The 19,396-nt window shown below is 39.5% G+C and overlaps 1 protein-coding gene across 2 annotated transcripts in view; it reads left to right on the plus strand.

Annotated features, from left to right (window-relative positions):
* Positions 1–19,396, plus strand: part of LOC113025921 (poly [ADP-ribose] polymerase tankyrase-1-like) — a 110,394-nt gene that overhangs the window by 60,176 nt on the left and 30,822 nt on the right. For both annotated transcript variants that reach the window (XM_026174178.2, XM_026174179.2), the window contains 8 exons: positions 9,116–9,210; positions 10,197–10,263; positions 10,520–10,706; positions 12,949–13,070; positions 13,165–13,256; positions 14,361–14,439; positions 15,344–15,515; positions 17,555–17,634. In XM_026174178.2, the coding sequence (XP_026029963.2) occupies positions 9,116–9,210; positions 10,197–10,263; positions 10,520–10,706; positions 12,949–13,070; positions 13,165–13,256; positions 14,361–14,439; positions 15,344–15,515; positions 17,555–17,634 (894 nt within the window). The remainder of the gene's footprint in view (positions 1–9,115; positions 9,211–10,196; positions 10,264–10,519; positions 10,707–12,948; positions 13,071–13,164; positions 13,257–14,360; positions 14,440–15,343; positions 15,516–17,554; positions 17,635–19,396) is intronic.

Genomic DNA, 19,396 nt, shown 5'->3' on the forward strand with positions numbered 1-19,396 from the left:
TTGCATGCAGCAGCAACCACAGCCTCCCAGACACTGTTCAGAGAGGTGTACTGTTTGTAAATCTCACATTTGATGATGGACCACAGGTTCTCAATGGGGTTCAGATCAGGTGAACAAGGAGGCCATGTCATTAGTTTTTCTTCTTTTATACCCTTTCTTACCAGCCACGCTGTGGAGTACTTGGACGCGTGTGATGGAGCATTGTCCTGCATGAAAATCATGTTTTTCTTGAAGGATGCAGACTTCTTCCTGTACCACTGCTTGAAGAAGGTGTCTTCCAGAAACTGGCAGTAGGACTGGGAGTTGAGCTTGACTCCATCCTCAACCTGAAAAGGCCCCACAAGCTCATCTTTGATGATACCAGCCCAAACCAGTACTCCACCTCCACCTTGCTGGCGTCTGAGTCGGACTGGAGCTCTCTGCCCTTTACCAATCCAGCCACGGGCCCATCCATCTGGCCCATCAAGACTCACTCTCATTTCATCAGTCCATAAAACCTTAGAAAAACCAGTCTTGAGATATTTCTTGGCCCAGTCTTGACGTTTCAGCTTGTGTGTCTTGTTCAGTGGTGGTCGTCTTTCAGCCTTTCTTACCTTGGCCATGTCTCTGAGTATTGCACACCTTGTGCTTTTGGGCACTCCAGTGATGTTGCAGCTCTGAAATATGGCCAAACTGGTGGCAAGTGGCATCTTGGCAGCTGCACGCTTGACTTTTATCAGTTCATGGGCAGTTATTTTGCGCCTTGGTTTTTCCACACGCTTCTTGCGACCCTGTTGACTATTTTGAATGAAACGCTTGATTGTTCGATGATCACGCTTCAGAAGCTTTGCAATTTTGAGACTGCTGCATCCCTCTGCAAGATATCTCACTATTTTTGACTTTTCTGAGACTGTCAAGTCCTTCTTTTGACCCATTTTGCCAAAGGAAAGGACGTTGCCTAATAATTATGCACACCTGATATAGGGTGTTGATGTCATTAGACCACACCCCTTCTCATTACAGAGATGCACATCACCTAATATGCTTAATTGGTAGTAGGCTTTCGAGCCTATACAGCTTGGAGTAAGACAACATGCATGAAGAGGATGATGTGGACAAAATACTCATTTGCCTAATAATTCTGCACTCCCTGTATGTAACTATAAATATCAGCCATGCATGCCATTGTCAGGATTTTACTGTACAACGTAACAGGTACATGAATATGTCTGTCAACTCTGCAGGATTCTTTTCTTTTTTTTTTCCAACCTGCTGATTGTTTATACGAGACGGAATCATAACATCATACAAGTCTGCTCATAAAAAGCGAAAACATTGCCTTAATTAAATTCAGCTGCCTTAATTAAAGTCCCCTCCTCGGGTAGTACTGGAATACTTCCAGGGCTGCAGCAAGGAAGTGGAAGTCATGTTCCTATTTTGGGGAAGTGGATGAAGTCACAGCCAGGCATGCAGCACAGTTGGTGGCAAAAATTGTGTTGATGTAGCAAAAAAAAAAAAAAAAATATCTGTTTTCTTTGTGCACTGCCCTCCGAGAGGATCCTGACCTGATGCACTTCAGGGCTGTTAGGAGAAAGAGTTGTGGCAGCGTTATTCGATAGGTGGGGAGTGCAGCATGTCTTGAACCTCCAGGGCAAAGTTGATGAATAACATCAGAGCTGCACACACACACTTAAACAACGCCAAACAAAATGGTCCAAATGTGGCCATTTACCCTCCCCAATAGATCATGTCTCATTGCTATGGCAACTGCTGACAGCCAGCAGTCACTGTTGTCATGGGAACAGCTTGACAGGCTACTAAAGAGAAGAGGAAAAGGGAGGCGGATGTAGGAGAGGGTTAGGGAAAAATGGAAACAAAGAAGGAACTAACACAGCAGCAAATTCCACATGCCGTGTGTTTTTAAGCTCGTGTGTTGCATTAATGTGTTTCATAGTTTGACTTTTTTGTCCGCACAGTTTTTTGAGATCAATGTTGGCTCCTAGCTGACCGAATAAGCAAAATCTATTAGTTTATTGTGCACTTGGGGGTTACCTTTCAGATGGTGTGTCTAGTAAATGGCAAAATTTAAACTGGAAAAAGAGAATGGTACCAAGTGGAGTTATAAAAAGAGATTACTGTTTATTTATCTTATTTTACTTTAGTTTGTTTGTTCAGCTTGAACGTGTCCTCCACATCTCTCCTCGCTTCCTTCTTCCTTCATTTTCCACCCATATTTTCCCCTCCTTCATCTTCCTCCCCTCCTCCACTCCATACTCCTGTCCACCTCATGGAAAAGCTTTTAGATGATTAAAACACAACAGTGTATTCTGTTTTCGCATTTCTTTTTTCCCCAGCATCATTATTATTCACCGTCATAATGCCTCTCTGACAGTTGATTCTCTTGAAATAAAGTATAGTGGGTCGTTTTGTTGATTCTCAAAGGAGGAGAAAAACTTGGAATTAATGGCCCGGCAACAAAAACAACTATGTTTATAATTATTTACAAGGTTTATTGAGTAGCTTTTGAAAAGAAAGTGACTGTCAATAGAGTCAAAGTCAAAAGGTGTAACAGATGGCAGCAGTCACTTTGGATTACACATGAAATTACCATGTGTAGTACTGCACATGGGATTTTATATTGAGGTATAAGTATTATTATTGTAAGTTTATTTATATATATATATATATATATATATATATATATATAGATATAGATATATAGATAGAGATATAGAGATGTATATATGTGTATATGTATGTATATATATATATGTATGTGTATATATATGTATGTATGTATATGTGTTAGGGCTGCCACAAACGATTATTTTGATAGTCGACTAGTCACCGATTATTTATGCGATTAGTCGACTAATCAGATCATCATCCACTGGACATAAAACTACAGCTTATTGCACCAGCAGCATCTGCTCTTATATAACTATCATTAGCTTACAGATTTAAGCTTTTAAGGTGCTAACTAAAAATAAAGACAAGATGATAGTTTATTCAATTTTAATGAAATTTGCAGATTGTTTCGGTAAAGTTTAATAAACTCCTTGCTATCTAAAATATAACAGGACACCGGAGTATATTCTCCAGCATCTCACACTTCTGATAATCAGCTGTCTGCTTGACGTTTATTCAGCTGTGTAAAAACTATAACTTTAATCTCAGCCAAACCGATTTACTCAGGAACAAATAAAATACAAAAAAAAAGCCAAACAATAACATTTTTAATTTATCTAAGTGACTCATATATATTTGAAAGACGGCGGTGGGTTTGAAAACAATTTGCCGGGAGTCCGGTGTTCTCACGGCGCTAGTGACCTAGCCCCCGGCTAGCTATCGAGCTAGTGGGTAACAGACGTCTCCGAAAACGTCGGAGCGCTTTTGAAAATATGTGGTGTCCTGATAAACTGAGCAGATATTTGAGGTTTACACAGCTACATTCTCGCCTGAAAATATGTTAAACGTTTATTTTGTGACCCAGAAAGAATAATAAGAGTAACATTAAAACTAACTAGCTGCCGCCATTGTTGGAAACTAAGCTGGGCCGCGCTATGAATTCTGGGACACAGCTGCTTCTTCTTCTTCGGGGTTTAACGGCAGCTGGCATCCTTGTACATGCTGTGCTGCCGTCTTCTGTTTCAGTCCGTTATTACACTCTTAAATCCTGCTATTATTCCTGCGTCTTTTGGGATCTTACAAAGCTTCAAACGACACGTCGACTATTAAATCAGTCGTCGACGATTTTGATAGTCGACGTAATCGTGACTAGTCGACAAATCGTGGCAGCCCTAATATGTGTATATATCTCCCTGACAGTCACCTGTTAGGTACGTATATCGCATCTTTTGTTGCCATCAAAATACACAGAAATTTACATTAAACATAAATTCATATTGACTACTTACATTCAGATTCCAACCAGATTTGAAAAGGAAATGCCTCTACAAGTTGTGATGAACTTGCTGCAGGATGGCAGCAGAATGTGTTTTTTCTTCTTTCTTTTTCTTCTTCTTGTCATCACAAGACGGTTGCAAGAAGGTCCAAACTTGGTGGCACCAGTTATTCGTCTGGAAAAATAACTTTCAAAATACTACTATACCCAGCATGGCATTCGTGTTCTTTTGCCTTCACTTTTTCATCATATGATTGAACTGGGAGTAGAAAGTTAATACAGGTCCCCTCTCATTATGCAGCACAGCACTCCTGGCAGCAAACACTATTACATGTTGAACCCCCCATTGAAAAGCTTCAGCTAGCATTTAAGCTATATTCACGCAAGAAAATCACAGGCGGTATATCAGATGTTCCGGCACTAATGTGTAGCATCGCTCATATGCCAAATCAAAGTAGCTAATAATCCTCTAAAAATATGTGGCATACATACACGTGAGACTCACATTTCTCTGCATCATAAATGCGTACGTATTCTGGTGCATAAACATTACAGGCAAGTGTGTAAACACCTTAATCTGTCCTCCTCTTTGCTCGCACTATTTGCACCAGCAGAATTTTTGTGCTTCCCTAAACACAGTCTCATTTAAAAACCTTTATTTTTGCTCGCAGTACTGCTGTTGCGCTGCTGTTCCTCCGTTTTGAAGAGCATTCATTTAAAAAACAAAAACCCACATGTCATCTCTTTTGCCGTCGATGATGCCTGGCAAGAAGAAATGAAAACATGTTTGCTCTCTGAATTCAGAGCATTAGAGGGAAAAACTGGGCTGCAGTGGAGAGTACTTGGATGACACTGAATGAAGGATGGGTCAGTGGATGAAAAAATGATTATTAGCACTATTGGCTTGTGGCTGCTCTGAGGATAGAGATTTCAACCGGAGCTGGGTTTTTTTGTTTTTTTTTCTCCCCCCCTCTCACTCTCTTTTTTTAAGACTTCTATGCTGGGAATCCAATATGAGATCAACTGAGCCAGTGATGGTTTTTATGCGTGCCTCACTCACACACACATGCATGTGCACATTCCTTACACAGGGTTGACAGATTGAAGAGGTGGAGCTTAAACTACCCAGTCCGACCCAGGCAACAACATCACAGTGATGCAACAGTACATGCACGTGTGTGTATGTGTGTCTAACTGATGACTCACTAGTAGCTAACGGTTTAAGATTTACTGAGGACCTGATTAAGGCTTACAAATTTCCTTTTTTTTTTCATCAGTTTATTTCTATTCTATGTAATTTGCAAAAACAAGCGCGCACACACACACAAATGCACTCACTGCATTTAAACTGAGGCTGATGACTAACTGTGTACCATGTCCTGCTCCTTTCAAATGCCGCTGTCACATCCTGTAAATACGAGTGTACCATCTGTCCACCCGACTCTGCCTTTCTGCCTCGCTGCTGCTGCTCCTCAGCTGAACTCCTGAGTGAGCTGTTGAGATCACCAGAGATGATCTATTTTTCAGTATGTCCTCTGAAATTGAGATGAGTTTCCTATGAGGGGGACATAGGAAACATTCTTTTGTTGCTGTTGTTTAGTTTGTGGAAAACACCAGCTATAAAAGCTGGAAGAAACTTCGAACTTTTTTTTGTATTTAAGATGTTGCAAAGGGTTTCATCAGTCTTTTGAAATAATGTAGTAGTTTGACTTTTTAAAGAGCCTCTTCTCTCTAAGTGGCCTGTGATTTACTTCTTAATGGGCTTTTATAACAGCAAAACATTAGTTTTAGTTAGTACTAGCATTAGTCTTGTTTTCCTTTTTGTTGTTTTATCTGCAGTGTTAGCAGTTGACATCTCAAAAACTGCTGGTAAGTTGCTTGCCTAGCTCAGATTGATGCAGTCCTTTGAGAAAGATTTTTGTTGGATGTAGACAAAGCTTTTATTAAAATAATCTGGATAAAGTGTGCCACTTTGCAGCCATCATACCACAGTAACACAGCCCGTGGTGAAGCCCATTCGCCTTTACCCAGTCACGACCTGCCATTTTTACTTTTAGAGCTTAAAATGTTAGCTAGGAGAATCATCTACATCAGTGTGATCAAATATATGATGAAAAGATATGCGTGCACACTCTCACCTGATCCCTTCGGATGATTGCACTGAGCAACTCGATTTTACCAGTCAGAGTATCCGGTGGCTTCATATGGCAGTGATGATTATTATTTTTATTATTAATCATTTATTTATTTTTAATTGTTTTAAATTGTTTTTTGGTCTTTTACCTTTGTGAACAACAGATGTGGAAAAACAAGGCTGCTGGTGGCACCTTTTTACTTACCTCCAGTCTAAATCCCCCATGGAAGTGAAGTGTATTTCAAAAGGTTCTATGGGGTCTCAGGACAGAGTGCCTACTTTCTTGAGAAAGGTCGCCAGTAATTCAGGGAAGATTGCACCTCTCTTCCATGCCATCAGCTCTCAGGATTGTGTGCTGCCTTTCTACCTTGTCTGTAATATGTTTGCCACATGCATAAGTGAGCAGGCTTGAGAAGAGAGTTGAAGGCCTGTTGACCACATGAGGCTATCTTATAGTCATTTTGACATTTTCTTTATTCACATTGTCAGCTTACATTTATACAATTTCCATATAGAGTTGTTCATTCTTTGAGTAAAATACCACATGATGAACCGCCAGCCACTCTAATGTTCAGATTGCCTATTACAGTTTCCAAATGCACTTTATGGATTGCTTCAAACAAATCATTCTAGTTGTAGTGGGAGGATGGTGTTCCTCTTACCATGCATAGCAGCATTTTTGAGATGTATATCATACAATGGAAGAATCTGTGATAAGTGTTTTATTCCAAGAAATGCCAAACTTTTTCCAAAAACTGTGTTTGGGCTAATCTGGATAATCCATAGATTTTACTCTAAACAGACTTCAGTGAGAGCAGAGAATTTGTTCCAGTGACACTGCAAAGATTAGTTGGTTAAGGAGTAAATTATATAGGCAAAGCTGTTTGGCCTCACTCACAATTGGGAACACTTGTACAATGGTGTGAAAAACTGTTTGTCTGCTTCTTGATTTTTAATTTTTTGGAATGTTTAAAAGTTTCATATCATCAAACTAACTAGTCAAAGATAACACAAGTAAACACAAAATGCAGTTTCTAAATGAAGGTTTTTATTATTTAAAAAAAATCCAAACCTACATTTATTAGATTAATTAAAAAAAAAGAAATATTGGTTTCCAAGTAATTTTAGACTTGATAATAAAATATCAGAATTTTAATTGTGCTTTGAAGCCCTCCTGCTGACTCCATTCTGCTATAATTTAAACAACTATGGTGATCATTTTTTAACAATTTAACAATGTGTGTAAGTGTTGTGTTTCCCCCAATACCTCACTATTGCAGTGGTGCCCAAGGCTTTCAAGTGTAACTGTAATCTGAGTCATCTGCCATGCTAAAATAAGATACCAAGCATTGTTCATCAGAAACACAGATGGGAAAAAAAGACATAAACATAAACGTGGGATGGTAATCATGAACCAATTTTACCCAATCAGAACTGCATCCCTTCAAGATTATCTATTTATTCTTTCAGCCTGTTTCGCAAAGTGTCAGAGGAAAGTGGCAGGACTGCAACAATAACAATAAAGCTGCTTGTTATAACCAAAGTATGCAGAAGAGGTTTTGTTAAATGCACAGCATATAGAACCTTTAGGTAGATGGATTACAGCAGCAGAAGACCACACTGTGTGCCAGTCCTGTAAGTTAAGAACAGTAAACTAGGCTGCAATTTGCACAGGCCCACCAAATTTGGACAATAGAGAACTGGAAAAACATTGCTTGGTCTCATGAGTCTCAGCTTCTGCTGTCACATTAAGATGGTAGAGTTAGAATTTGGTGTAAACAACATGAAAGCATGGAGTCAGCCTGCCTTGTATCTACAGTCCAGGCTGGTGGTGGTGTAATGATATGGAGGTATATTTTCTTGGCACACGTTGGGGCCCTTGGTACGAACTGAGCATCATTTAAACACCACCGCCTACCAGAGTATTGTTGCTGACCAGCTCTTTAAGATCACAGTGTACTTATATTCTGGTGGCTGCTTCCAGCATGATAATGTGCCATGTTACAAACTGACTGTGAAACTGAGAGTATGGTATTGACACAGCCTGATTAATAGCAGAGCAGATTTGTGAGAGCATTGGATTGATTTCTAGATTCTACTGGAGGTAAAAGTGGAAAATATGTTGTTTTGAGTTTACTGACCTTGTGACCCATGAATAATATACCTTTTCTAGTAGCAAGGTGTATGTTGGTTTTAAAGAAAACATCAGTATTCAGCTTTGAAGAATTTTGATTTATTCCTGTCTATAAAGAAAATGACCACAAAGCATCCAAAGGATTTGGAAGTCAGGTACCATGTGTGAAAGGGACTTTGTTAAACTTGGACATTAAGCTTGTAGAGCTGCTCAAGATTTAACACATTTCTTGTGATCTCAGTGTTTGCTCTAAAAAAGTTTTTTTTTATATAAATATATATATATTATATATATATAGGTGTATGTATGTATGTGTATGTATATATCTATGTGTGTGTATATATATGTCATTTTTATATCAGCCTACTGCATCTAGTAGCTTTAATCCAACGTCCATTCACACTTTGCTCTGTAGCACATCCAGTTCTGCGAAATGGCTTTTATATCATGACTTAGAGGCAGGTTTTCTATTACTTTTTTCCCTGTAACAAGTTCAATTTGACTGAATAATGGGAACATTCTTGCTGCCGCAACATTTCGGCACCAGTCTGCGTTTCACTCGAGCTTTCAGGAAGAATGGCCTTTGCTGAAAGACTGTAGTGCTGCACGAAGAGCTAAAGCCATCTCATCTCAGTCAGATCTTAATGCATTCAGAACTGCAGCTTTTCATCAGTGTTATGGAGGAAATTATAGGCAGACTGCTACAGCCCATTTCTTCTTGCGAAGCCTTACCTTAAGACTGTAAGATGCTCAGTGAAAACATACCCACACATACATAAACAGGAATGATGGTTATGAAGTCTTGATGATAGGCTGTCACACTGCGGAGCGAACATGTGGGCTAACATTTATTTTTCTGTCTGTCTTTTTTTCCCCTCCCACTCTTTGACTCCTCGTTCTCTCTTCTTGCTTTTATTTGTCCTTCTTTCTCTCTCTCTCTGTTTCTGTGGGTCTGCCTTTTTAGTCCACTCCGCTGCACCTGGCAGCAGGATACAACAGGGTGAGGATAGTTCAGTTGTTACTACAGCATGGAGCAGATGTTCACGCCAAGGACAAAGGGTATGTACAGAGAAAACGACAAGGGGAGTGTAAGTGGGGGGGAAAAGGCACTTGAATTCAGGATTTTCTTAAAAACTAAACATCTTAATGGTAACACATCATAACTACACTGCTATTTACGAGACATAATTATGAGATTTTGCTATAGCCAGTAGGATGAGACTCCTTAATCCATCTCATTGGATCATAAGATTTAGGTGGGGATATATACACATTCTGTTGTTGGCGTGCACAGAGTATGATGCACTGCATTCTGCAGAAGCCCTTGAAGCTCTTTTCTGCAGTTTCTGTCATATTTCAGGCCTGCTTATAGACTAAAATGACTGGACGTGCATAAAAAGTTAGTGAGGGTGGTCTCTGCTTATGCAGCCACACAAAAAACCTGGAAACCATTCGAATAGCTGTCAAACCACGACTTATTGATGTAAACTGAGATGTCAAAACTTGTCACTAGGGGTGCGGGGGAGGTTGTCAAATGTCATTTACGTTTTTTCCCCTTATAGACTCCAATCCTGAAGGTACTTAGATCTCACCTGATCGAGGTGGACACGAGAATGCACATGTGCAGTAGAGCTGGACTGGACTTTAAATGGTCCTCAGTTCAAACAGTCTAAGCAAAGTAGATGAATGAGTGTCATTGCCTGCTGCACTTTCCACAAAACCAAACTTATTATCCAGTAGCGAGAGCACGTCTGCTACCGTGGGCTCTGTGTGAGAAAGCTGTGAGACACCCTCAACCTTTTATGTAGTGCCGCTATGATGTTGACATCTGAGGCACTCGATGTGTAACACTGATTAGCAGGATGTCACCGTGCCAATGTGACCAAGATATCAAATGTGGTAAATGGTATTTTTACTGAACATCAGCATGTTAGTGTAAGTGTCACATTGTTGGACTCAGCACACATTTTGTGTGTATTTAGAATTGTTAACACTGATGTTTGTTTGTAATGAGAAGTCTTCTGGGTTTTTGGTTTTTTTTCCAGGGGTCTGGTGCCGCTTCATAACGCCTGCTCTTATGGACACTATGAAGTTACTGAGCTGCTGCTAAAGGTACAAACACACATACATCCTGTTTCTGAATATACTGGGTCGGTGGACATAATTCATAATAAGAAGCTATAAATGACCTCCTAAGACCTGCTTTGTTAGTTCATTAAAAACGTGACACATTCATTGTACACATGCGCCAGAGCCGATGGCATCATTCCCTTTTGAGCAATCCAGAATCAATAATGATAAAACTGCTGTCAGTAATCTCCTCTGTACTTTTTTTTTTTTTTCTTCCGCTATTTTTTTCCTTCGCCAGCACGGAGCCTGTGTGAACGCCATGGATCTGTGGCAGTTCACCCCTCTACATGAAGCGGCGTCTAAAAACCGAGTGGAGGTGTGCTCTCTGCTGCTGAGCCACGGGGCTGACCCGACCCTGCTCAACTGCCACAGCAAAAGCTCTGTGGACATGGCACCCACTCCCGAGCTGAAGGAGAGACTTACATGTGAGTGTGGCTCTTAATTTACATAAAGTGCAGCTGCAGAGTACAGCACGGCTAAATGAGTCTGTTTGTTTTAGAAAGGGCATATTTACACGGGCTATGTTTGGAACAGCTGATTTGAAATTATTTTGAACATGGGAGTCTCAATCTTTTTTTTCTTTTCTTTTTTTTTGACAGGGGATTACAAAGGGATTATTAGTACAACAGAGAGATTGATATGATTATTTTGATAGCCAGCAGTCTGATGTAGAATTATTTCTTGAAAGAGCCTCATATTCACCTGTTTCTTCATGTGGACTTGACTAGTGGAAAAGCCACAGATTAAAAAAACATGAAAGTCAGCTAGGGATGGCATTGGACTCGATTCCCATCCCTAAAGTCATCCACGGTTCGAATTATTACAGATTTCCTCGGCTATATAAAACATTTTATTGTGTTTATTCATGTTTTCAGGGTGCATTAATCCAATCCCTGACTTTAAAATTTATTTTTCATTATAAAAAAATGCCTTGAACCTGGACTACACAATTTGTGTTTTAACATGAACTCTTTACTTTAAATTTCCACAAACAAGCTTACTGATTTTAAATTAGTTTCTTTTTTTTATTTTGGTTTATTCACTATATTATAATATGTAAATAATCTGCTTATATACTCGTGTCCTTTATGAAATTAGCTGTTTTCTTTGTAATATTAGTTCGGTTCGCATTACACTGCAACTAATATTTGACTAGAGATCCGTGATGTATTAATTAATTAGAGACTACACCATAATTAAGTTAATTTTCATCGTACTTTCAGGACGCAGCCACCACAGAGTAAAAAGGTTGGATAATCCTTTGTTTTTGCCAGAAAGCCCTCTGCAACTCGAGTTAATTAGTGGGTCAGCTCTCTTTTTCTTTCGCTGCACTTGTTGCCTCATCTCTGTAATGAAGCAGATCAAAACAAAAATCAAATGCCACGCGAATCATAAGCCATCAGAAATGTTTTCACAACTGCGGGATGACGGTTCGTTTTTGATGATTCTATGTTGTCGAAAACGCATCTCAGTTGGGCGTTTGCTGCAGACTCATCACAGGAATATAAAAATATAAAAACAAAGACTTCCTGGACAGATCTGATGTTGCCAGCTCCAGATATATTTTTTAAGCCAGTTGGTTAGTAGCTTACAAAGTACAGTTGATATGAAGGGGAAAACTTACTATAAAAACATTAATGTGCTCAAGTTGGGCAAATCTACTTGGATCGCCTTGCTTTTGAAGCTACTTTAAAGTGAACCAATCCAGGAACTTCAGTTTATGGCACTTAAGTGTTCAACTTACTATCTGCTAAGCTTCCCATAAGTTACGGAGCTTCCCAGTTATACTTACGGTGTCCGTGCCTTTTGGAGCTTTTGTTTTAATTTAAGCTGACAAATAATGTGTGTTACGCTTTATTTGGTACTAATTATTGATATTTGTATGCCTGCACCTTGCCTCAGGGTCCAGAAAACAGCAGAAAAGGAAAATAAAACAGGATTGCAACAAACACACTGCTAAAAATGGTTTCAAAATGAGACAAACCAGTGGCTCTGTCCATCTTTTCTTAGCAGTTTATAGATATGGTTACATATACAAAGAGCAAACGTGTAGTTCATCTCGTGTTTTTCTTCTTTCTCTGAATAAATTATTTCTGTGTATTTCTGACCAGCAACTATGAAAAATTCGTTTGGGTTTTGCAGAACAAAAATGTCATAACTCGCTACTGTTTCTCTTCCATCAGCTGTACTTTACGTCTTTAATTTTTTTTCTTTCTTAACCACGTGCCCTTGAAGATTGCGCCATTTATCTCAACGTCTGATTAGAAATGCATGAATGCTGTTGGCTCGGTCCGTAGATAGGACGGGCTCCTTTTATTCAGCCTGAAATGCTTCTGAAGCAAAATAGTTTGTTGTTTGTAATTTCCAGACCTCGGGGGAATAATCGCTTCTTTCCGCTCCAACTCCACCACAGAGACTGTTGCATCATATGTCATTAGCTCTCTGGTTGGGGAAAAAAATGAAATTATCTTTCTGAAGTATTGTTATGCTGCAGGGTCATTGCAAGTAGAATAATATATTGTAACAGTGGCTGAAAACTTCATAATTCAGTTTTTGGGTGGCAAGCTACATCATTTGCAGCCTTTTGTTTCGTAGGAAACCTCACAATGACAACTGAAGCTGCTTTCTTTCTAAAAAATTTGACATTTTCTGTGCGCGTGTCTTCAGATGAGTTTAAGGGCCACTCGCTGCTTCAAGCTGCTCGAGAAGCTGACATGGCCAAGGCTAAGAAGACCCTGGCATTGGAGATCATCAACTTTAAACACCCACACACACACGAAACTGCCCTGGTAAGATTTGGATGCATTTTAAAACACTGGCTCTTATATTGGTGCAGACGTGTTGAGATGACGTGTCCATGTGTGCTTTATGTGCGTTTGTTAGCATTGTGCAGTAGCGTCGCCTCACCCCAAAAGGAAGCAGGTGACCGAGCTGCTGCTGAGGAAAGGTGCCAACGTCAACGAGAAGAATAAAGAGTGAGTGTTGTTTTCCGCTGCATGCACAGCTCATAAACATAAAGTGAGAGCATTATATGTTTGTCAAGGTGACTCCAGCAGTGGATTTATGTTAGAGGTGAACAACACAAATCACTTTGCTGATGTGAATTGCCATTGCAAGGCAAAGTGGTTGCATCACTGCTCAGAGACACTTCAGTAGGTGAACGCACCGTTGTTCACACGACCTGACAATCAGCGGCGACAGAAATCGTCCGCTCTTCAGACGCTCAGTCTGCTGCCAGCCTCGGGCTTCAGCTCAGTACAAAACTATCCTGAATAATTCCAGCATTTAAAGCATAAAATGTGACCTATTATGTTTATTTCCAGCTCCATATTTTCATTTTTGGACTTTTCTAAGATGGCTTAGGTGGCTTTCCTGATTCATAGATCTCAATAATCCTTTTGATTATGATACGTTTTCTGTTCAAAATAGACTGGCTCCTGATTAAGTGTGATTGACTGACCATGCTTAGTAACAGTGACCACTTGTAACAGTATATTTGCATGACAGAAACCAGGAAGAGTACAGGAATCCACTTTAATAGCTTTCTAAGTGAGGTATAAGAATAAAGTACTGCTAAGCTGAAGTGATGTACTTAGTGACAAATGAGAACTGATTTGGTCAGTGGGCTTGGTGATTCACTGCTTTCTCTTTGGAAATTTCTTAGAAATGGGCCTCTTCACATGTTGGGCTCTCCAGTCCAGCTGCCCTTACAGCAGTGGGACTGAAGCTATTACATTTACAATGATAGCGGGCCATGCAACAAATGATGTCATACGAATGTATCATATATATATAAATACATACATATAGATACCTTATAGTGAAATTAGAATAAACGCATTGCTGAATAGGTGATTCTGTAAATTTCTGTTATGTTTTTTAACCCAGAAAAAATGCAGTACTATAGTACATGGAGTGCAAAAACAGTGCTGACTTCATCTCAGGGTTGATGACTCGTGATAATATCCAACCTCATTCTGAGAACGTTTGGGCACTGCATTCTGTTTTACAAGCAATCTGAACGATCTAAAGTTGAGCAGTTATATTTATTTCCTAATGCTCTTCCCTCCCCTCTGTAGTTTCATGACTCCTCTTCACGTGGCAGCTGAGCGGGCGCATAATGACATCATGGAGGTGCTACAGAAACATGGGGCAAAGGTATGTCTTACTCCTCTTCCTCCATGTATAGAGAGTGTATCAAAAAGAATCATCCAATTTCAAAGTGCTTTAATTTCGTGGTTGTTCACCGGTAATGTTAGAAAGGATCGGTGAGTTTCTAATGTTTGGTGGCTGAAAATGCTGTTTTTCACACTAATCACCACAAAAAAAAAATTCTAAAAAGAAGCATTTTACTGTGTTACTGCCCAAAGTTTTGGGTAAATGTTTCTGCAAACCGAACATTCTGGTGTGAGACCCTCAAAACAATGGTATTTTTCTAAAGATGGCATTTTTATTCAGCAGTCATACATTGTGAATTCAGTTTGGAGAAAGAACTGGATTTTAAGCAGCACTTGTGGTTGCGTCACTGTGAGAATGCTCTACAATCAAGGCGCTCAATGGTATATTTGTGTGCATCAGTGTGATGATGCACCTTGATTTGCTGTATTGCTCAAAAACATTTTTATCTATGAATAGTTTCTCATTTTCATACAACTGACTCTGTTGCAATGCACAGAATAATATTGCACCCTTTATTATTTCACCCTGAATCCCACAAATAAGATCCAAGGTTGTTGTGGCATGTTTTGTTATTCAGTTGTGCTGAGGCTTGTCACATAATTGTGTCAACATTATCATATTTGTTTACATATTTCAATAATTAAACCAAAAAAAGTCTTGTTTTTGTATATTTTTCTGGACCTTTTGTGAGATGAGGTTAACGTACAGTTGTTTATTAGTGTCTCATTTGGAAACGAGCTGACCTTATTTGGAACATTATTATTAGTAAGCACTTCATCAGTAATAGGAGAGTCATAAAATTACAGATTCAGATATTTTTTTGAATGACTGTAACTGCAGACGTCCTTTCTGAATCATTATTCTGAGGTCTTTGTTCTTGCAGGTGAATGCCCTGGACACACTGGGTCAGACGGCATTGCATCGTGCGGCGTTGGCAGGCCACCTTCAGACCTGTAGGCTGTTGCTAGGGTACGGGGCAGACGCCTCGCTGGTGTCGCTGCAGGGCTTCACCGCTGCTCAAATGGGAAACGAAGCTGTTCAGCAAATACTCAACGGTAGGCCACCCGTTTGTTTCTGTGGGGGCTGCTGAGTGGGTGGGTGGCTGTGCGTGTAGAAGCGTAGGTGATGTGTTTTGGTTGCTATGCACCAGTTGCAAATAGTGGGATTAACTGGAATTGTTTTTGTGAAGGCCAATATTGATATTTTCAGACTGAAGGCGCAGATTTTAACGCAGAGTGAGCCAACTCACCTGCTCAGATCTGGAAGAAACTTGGCATCACGGTATCTAACTCCAGGGTTTCCAGGTTAAAGGAAATCAGTTTTTAATGGGGGCCTAACCCTTGAAGCTCTTTTCTGAACTCAGTGGTTTCATTCATATTTCAGGCTTGCTTATAGAACAAAATGACTGCATCAGGATTTAGTGAGGATGGGCTCTGCTTGTGCGGCTACATTTGGGAAAACTGAAAAATATTCCAATATTCGTCAAAGCACATCTTTATTGATGTATTCTGAACTACCAAAGCTCATCTTTGTGGATACAGAAGAAGTTGTCAGATGTCGTCTTCATCGGGGAAAGAATTAAAGCCCACAAATAAAACTAGACCAAACCACTTATTGGTCTGTACAGCTCCACATTCTTTATATTAAGCTGGACACGAAATCCATCAGTTATTACATAAGTACTCGAGTCCCCTTAAAGCAGGAATTTTCCACAGGCACTAAGAACCTTTGTAAAGACCCGGTTTGGGGTGAATTAGCCTACCTGAAAGTGGGGCTTGCACTGCTGAACGTCTCTGATTCGTCATCAAATCTTTAGAAATTTTTCTGCTCTACTTATTTTCCATAAAATATACTACGGTCCAAACTCTGGACATATTATGATTGCTTTGAAATGTGTATCAAAAAGGCCTGTCCACATACCTTCAGGCCTTTTCTCGCATATTGGAATATGAGGCAGTATTTTAACATAAGTAAGTCAAATTACGATAAAAGCCTGAAATTTTCACTGGACTTTTCCATCATAAATTTGAATCAATATCTGTAATTTCAGGCTGATACATTTAAAAACAACAAAAAAAAACAGAAAAAAGTCTGCATATTGGCTAGCTAACATATTTAGTATATTTTCCAGTTTTTTCGTTTTAAGTAATAATAATAATTAATAAATGTCTGGAAAATTTTTTTGATATATGAAGCTATATATAATTTTATACCTCCACATTTTGGACCATAAGTGAAAGGAGAACACCTGCAGTGATTTAAGATGGAATAATGGAATAATAATCTTACAGTCATCTCTGCAGCAGATAAAAAGCAAAAATTGTCAATTCTAATCTGTAATTGTAACATTCAAACTTGGCTTCACAGGCCTGTTTCAATTACAGGTCGAGCTTACACATTTTAAATGAAATGAAAGCAAGGACAAAGCAAAAAAAGCAGAAATTCGAAGAATGTAAAGCTTCTGATTTCACCGAGTGGAGGAAATTGGGACAAAAAATGGTCTAAAGCTTTTCTTTAAACTGACAATGACTGCACGACCAATGAAGATTCACAGCACACGGTTATCTCATAGAAAATATTGTGTGTTTAGTTGCTTCTGAGGCAACTCTGGAAATCTAGATTTATGTTGTATCTCATCCTCTAGCCCTATGCATAACTACTGATTTGTCTTTTAAATGACAGCGAGTGAATTGAATACGGCATCTGTAGCTGCCTTAATTGTAGCAGCTGTGTCACCACAGTCGGTTTATCTGCAGCAACCAGTAGACACACACTCTCATAAAGGCCTAATATGTTACTTTTGTTTCCTGTTGGTTTGCACTGCATTGCAATTATCAAAGAACAAGCAAAACAACAAAAATAAGTCTTACAAATGTCACCTGGAAGCTTTTCGAAACGGCCGTCCTAAAGTGCACAATGTCTTCCATTAAACATGGCCGTAAATTGACGTGCGTACGTAGGATGAAGTGAATAACGGCAGGATAACGCCAGCTTTATGTTGTTGTGTTACAGTCAGCCTTTCATTAATGTTCTTCCAAAGCATGTGAAGGCTGTTTTTGCTGTCTTCATGATTCTTCTGTGTTTGCTGCTGTAGAGAATGTCCCAGTGAGAAACTCGGATGTAGACTACAGACTTCTCGAAGCTGCTAAAGCCGGTGACCTGGACACTGTCAAGGTAGATGACACTTTGAAAATGACAATTTGACATTGTTGCCTGTGGGGTGTTATGCTGCAATCACAGGAAAATGCTGGAGACTGTAGCATGACCAAAGTTATTGTGACTGCAATCGTGCTTGAGATGGTTGCTTCGAAGATGAGGACCAGGACTGTGACCGTTTGCAGTCGGCTGCCATCTTCCAAACAACATCAGTACATCAGAATTGTGAATTGTGAAAAAATGGATGTGGAGTCAGTCTGCCATCAGTCTGGGATTAAATGGGGTCAAGTTGGCACTCTGTAATAATATGGTGATTAAGTGATAAATAACAGATCTGTTGCCGTCTTCCTATTCATTCACAGTCTGAGCACCTAGAAACTCTCCACAAATACTGACATAGTTGCTGCAGGGTGGCAATTTGACTGTCAAATGACATAGGTACGCTGCAGCTTTGCTTTTATATATAGCCTCTGGTCAGTGTAAATATGGCAAATGCAAGGATCAATCAACCTACTTGTCCACCTATCTTCATACTGTGCCTACTAGAGCAGGGCGATATGGCCAAAAATATTTATCACGATATATATTTGAAAATTTGCGATAACGATATAACTGACGATATAATTGATGCGAGACAAAATACAACTCCACAACATTACTAGCGCAAAAAGACAACCTATCATTTATTTTCACTTAAACAAGAAGCTGGTTTTTATGTACATTAAAGCTTTATAAAATGTAACAGTGCAAATGCAAATTCCTTGCTGAAAGTTTAACCAAAAGGCATTTCCAGTAGAAATGGGCTGACATATCCTGAGCATAACCATGTATAATATCCACTGAAGTTAAAAAGAGGTGCTTTGCAACATTAAACTGCAGTGTGCAGTACGTATTTTTCGGACCATAAGGTGCACGGGATTATAAGGCACATTAAGCGAAACAAAGCAGTCAGATAAATCAAACTTTATTAAACTCATTCTTCTTGCTTCCTCCACTTCTGTACCATTGATTCATTAATGTTGAATTCTCTGGCAGCTGCTCTATTCCCATGTTGTTGCAGTATATTAATGACTAACCTCGTATTGTGGATGGATTATCTCAGTTGTTCTCCTGACTGAAGTTTGGTCCTTTTACAGCATCCTGCCATGCGATTGCATTTGTCTCTAACCATGAGGAACCTTCACGTTAACTTTTATAAGTGGAAAAGTGTTAGTGTTCGTCCTCCAGCTTCACTGTTTATGTTATGCTAATATAGCTGTGTTGCTAGCGATCACGTAGCACATAATTATATACCAGCTAGCCCAACTTCAGTAACCCTACAAACGTCACTGCTGTTTAGTTTCCTGTCTTCGTTTATGTTGGAAGTGATAGCAGAGCTGTACGTTTGATTTTTTTCAGAAATCTCTCAGTCAGAACATGCAATATCATGTTTAGGTAACTAGCGAAACTAGCGAGCTAACTTCCGCTAGCTTCCTGCTAGCTTCTAACTCCGTTAAATGTAATACATTTTGTTTTCATGGATGCCTGGAAGTTAAACTTCATAGTTACACCTGGTAAAGCAGCAATGCTGATCGTTTTATTAAAGATGAAAGAATTTAGACAGTTTTTAACTCTTAGTGATGCTGCAGTGTTCGTTTGACCTGAAGTTTACGGAGTTTAGGACCCAGATTACTCCCAGATTTAAGAGCATCTTAGTCCGACAAATACAACAATAACGACGGCCGCTTGCATGTTCTGCAAAAAAATGTGCTTTGTCGTGTATCTGACGGACAAACACCAA

The sequence above is a fragment of the Astatotilapia calliptera genome, chromosome 7 (genome assembly GCF_964374335.1).
Source record: "Astatotilapia calliptera chromosome 7, fAstCal68.1, whole genome shotgun sequence".
Lineage (NCBI taxonomy): Eukaryota > Metazoa > Chordata > Actinopteri > Cichliformes > Cichlidae > Astatotilapia > Astatotilapia calliptera.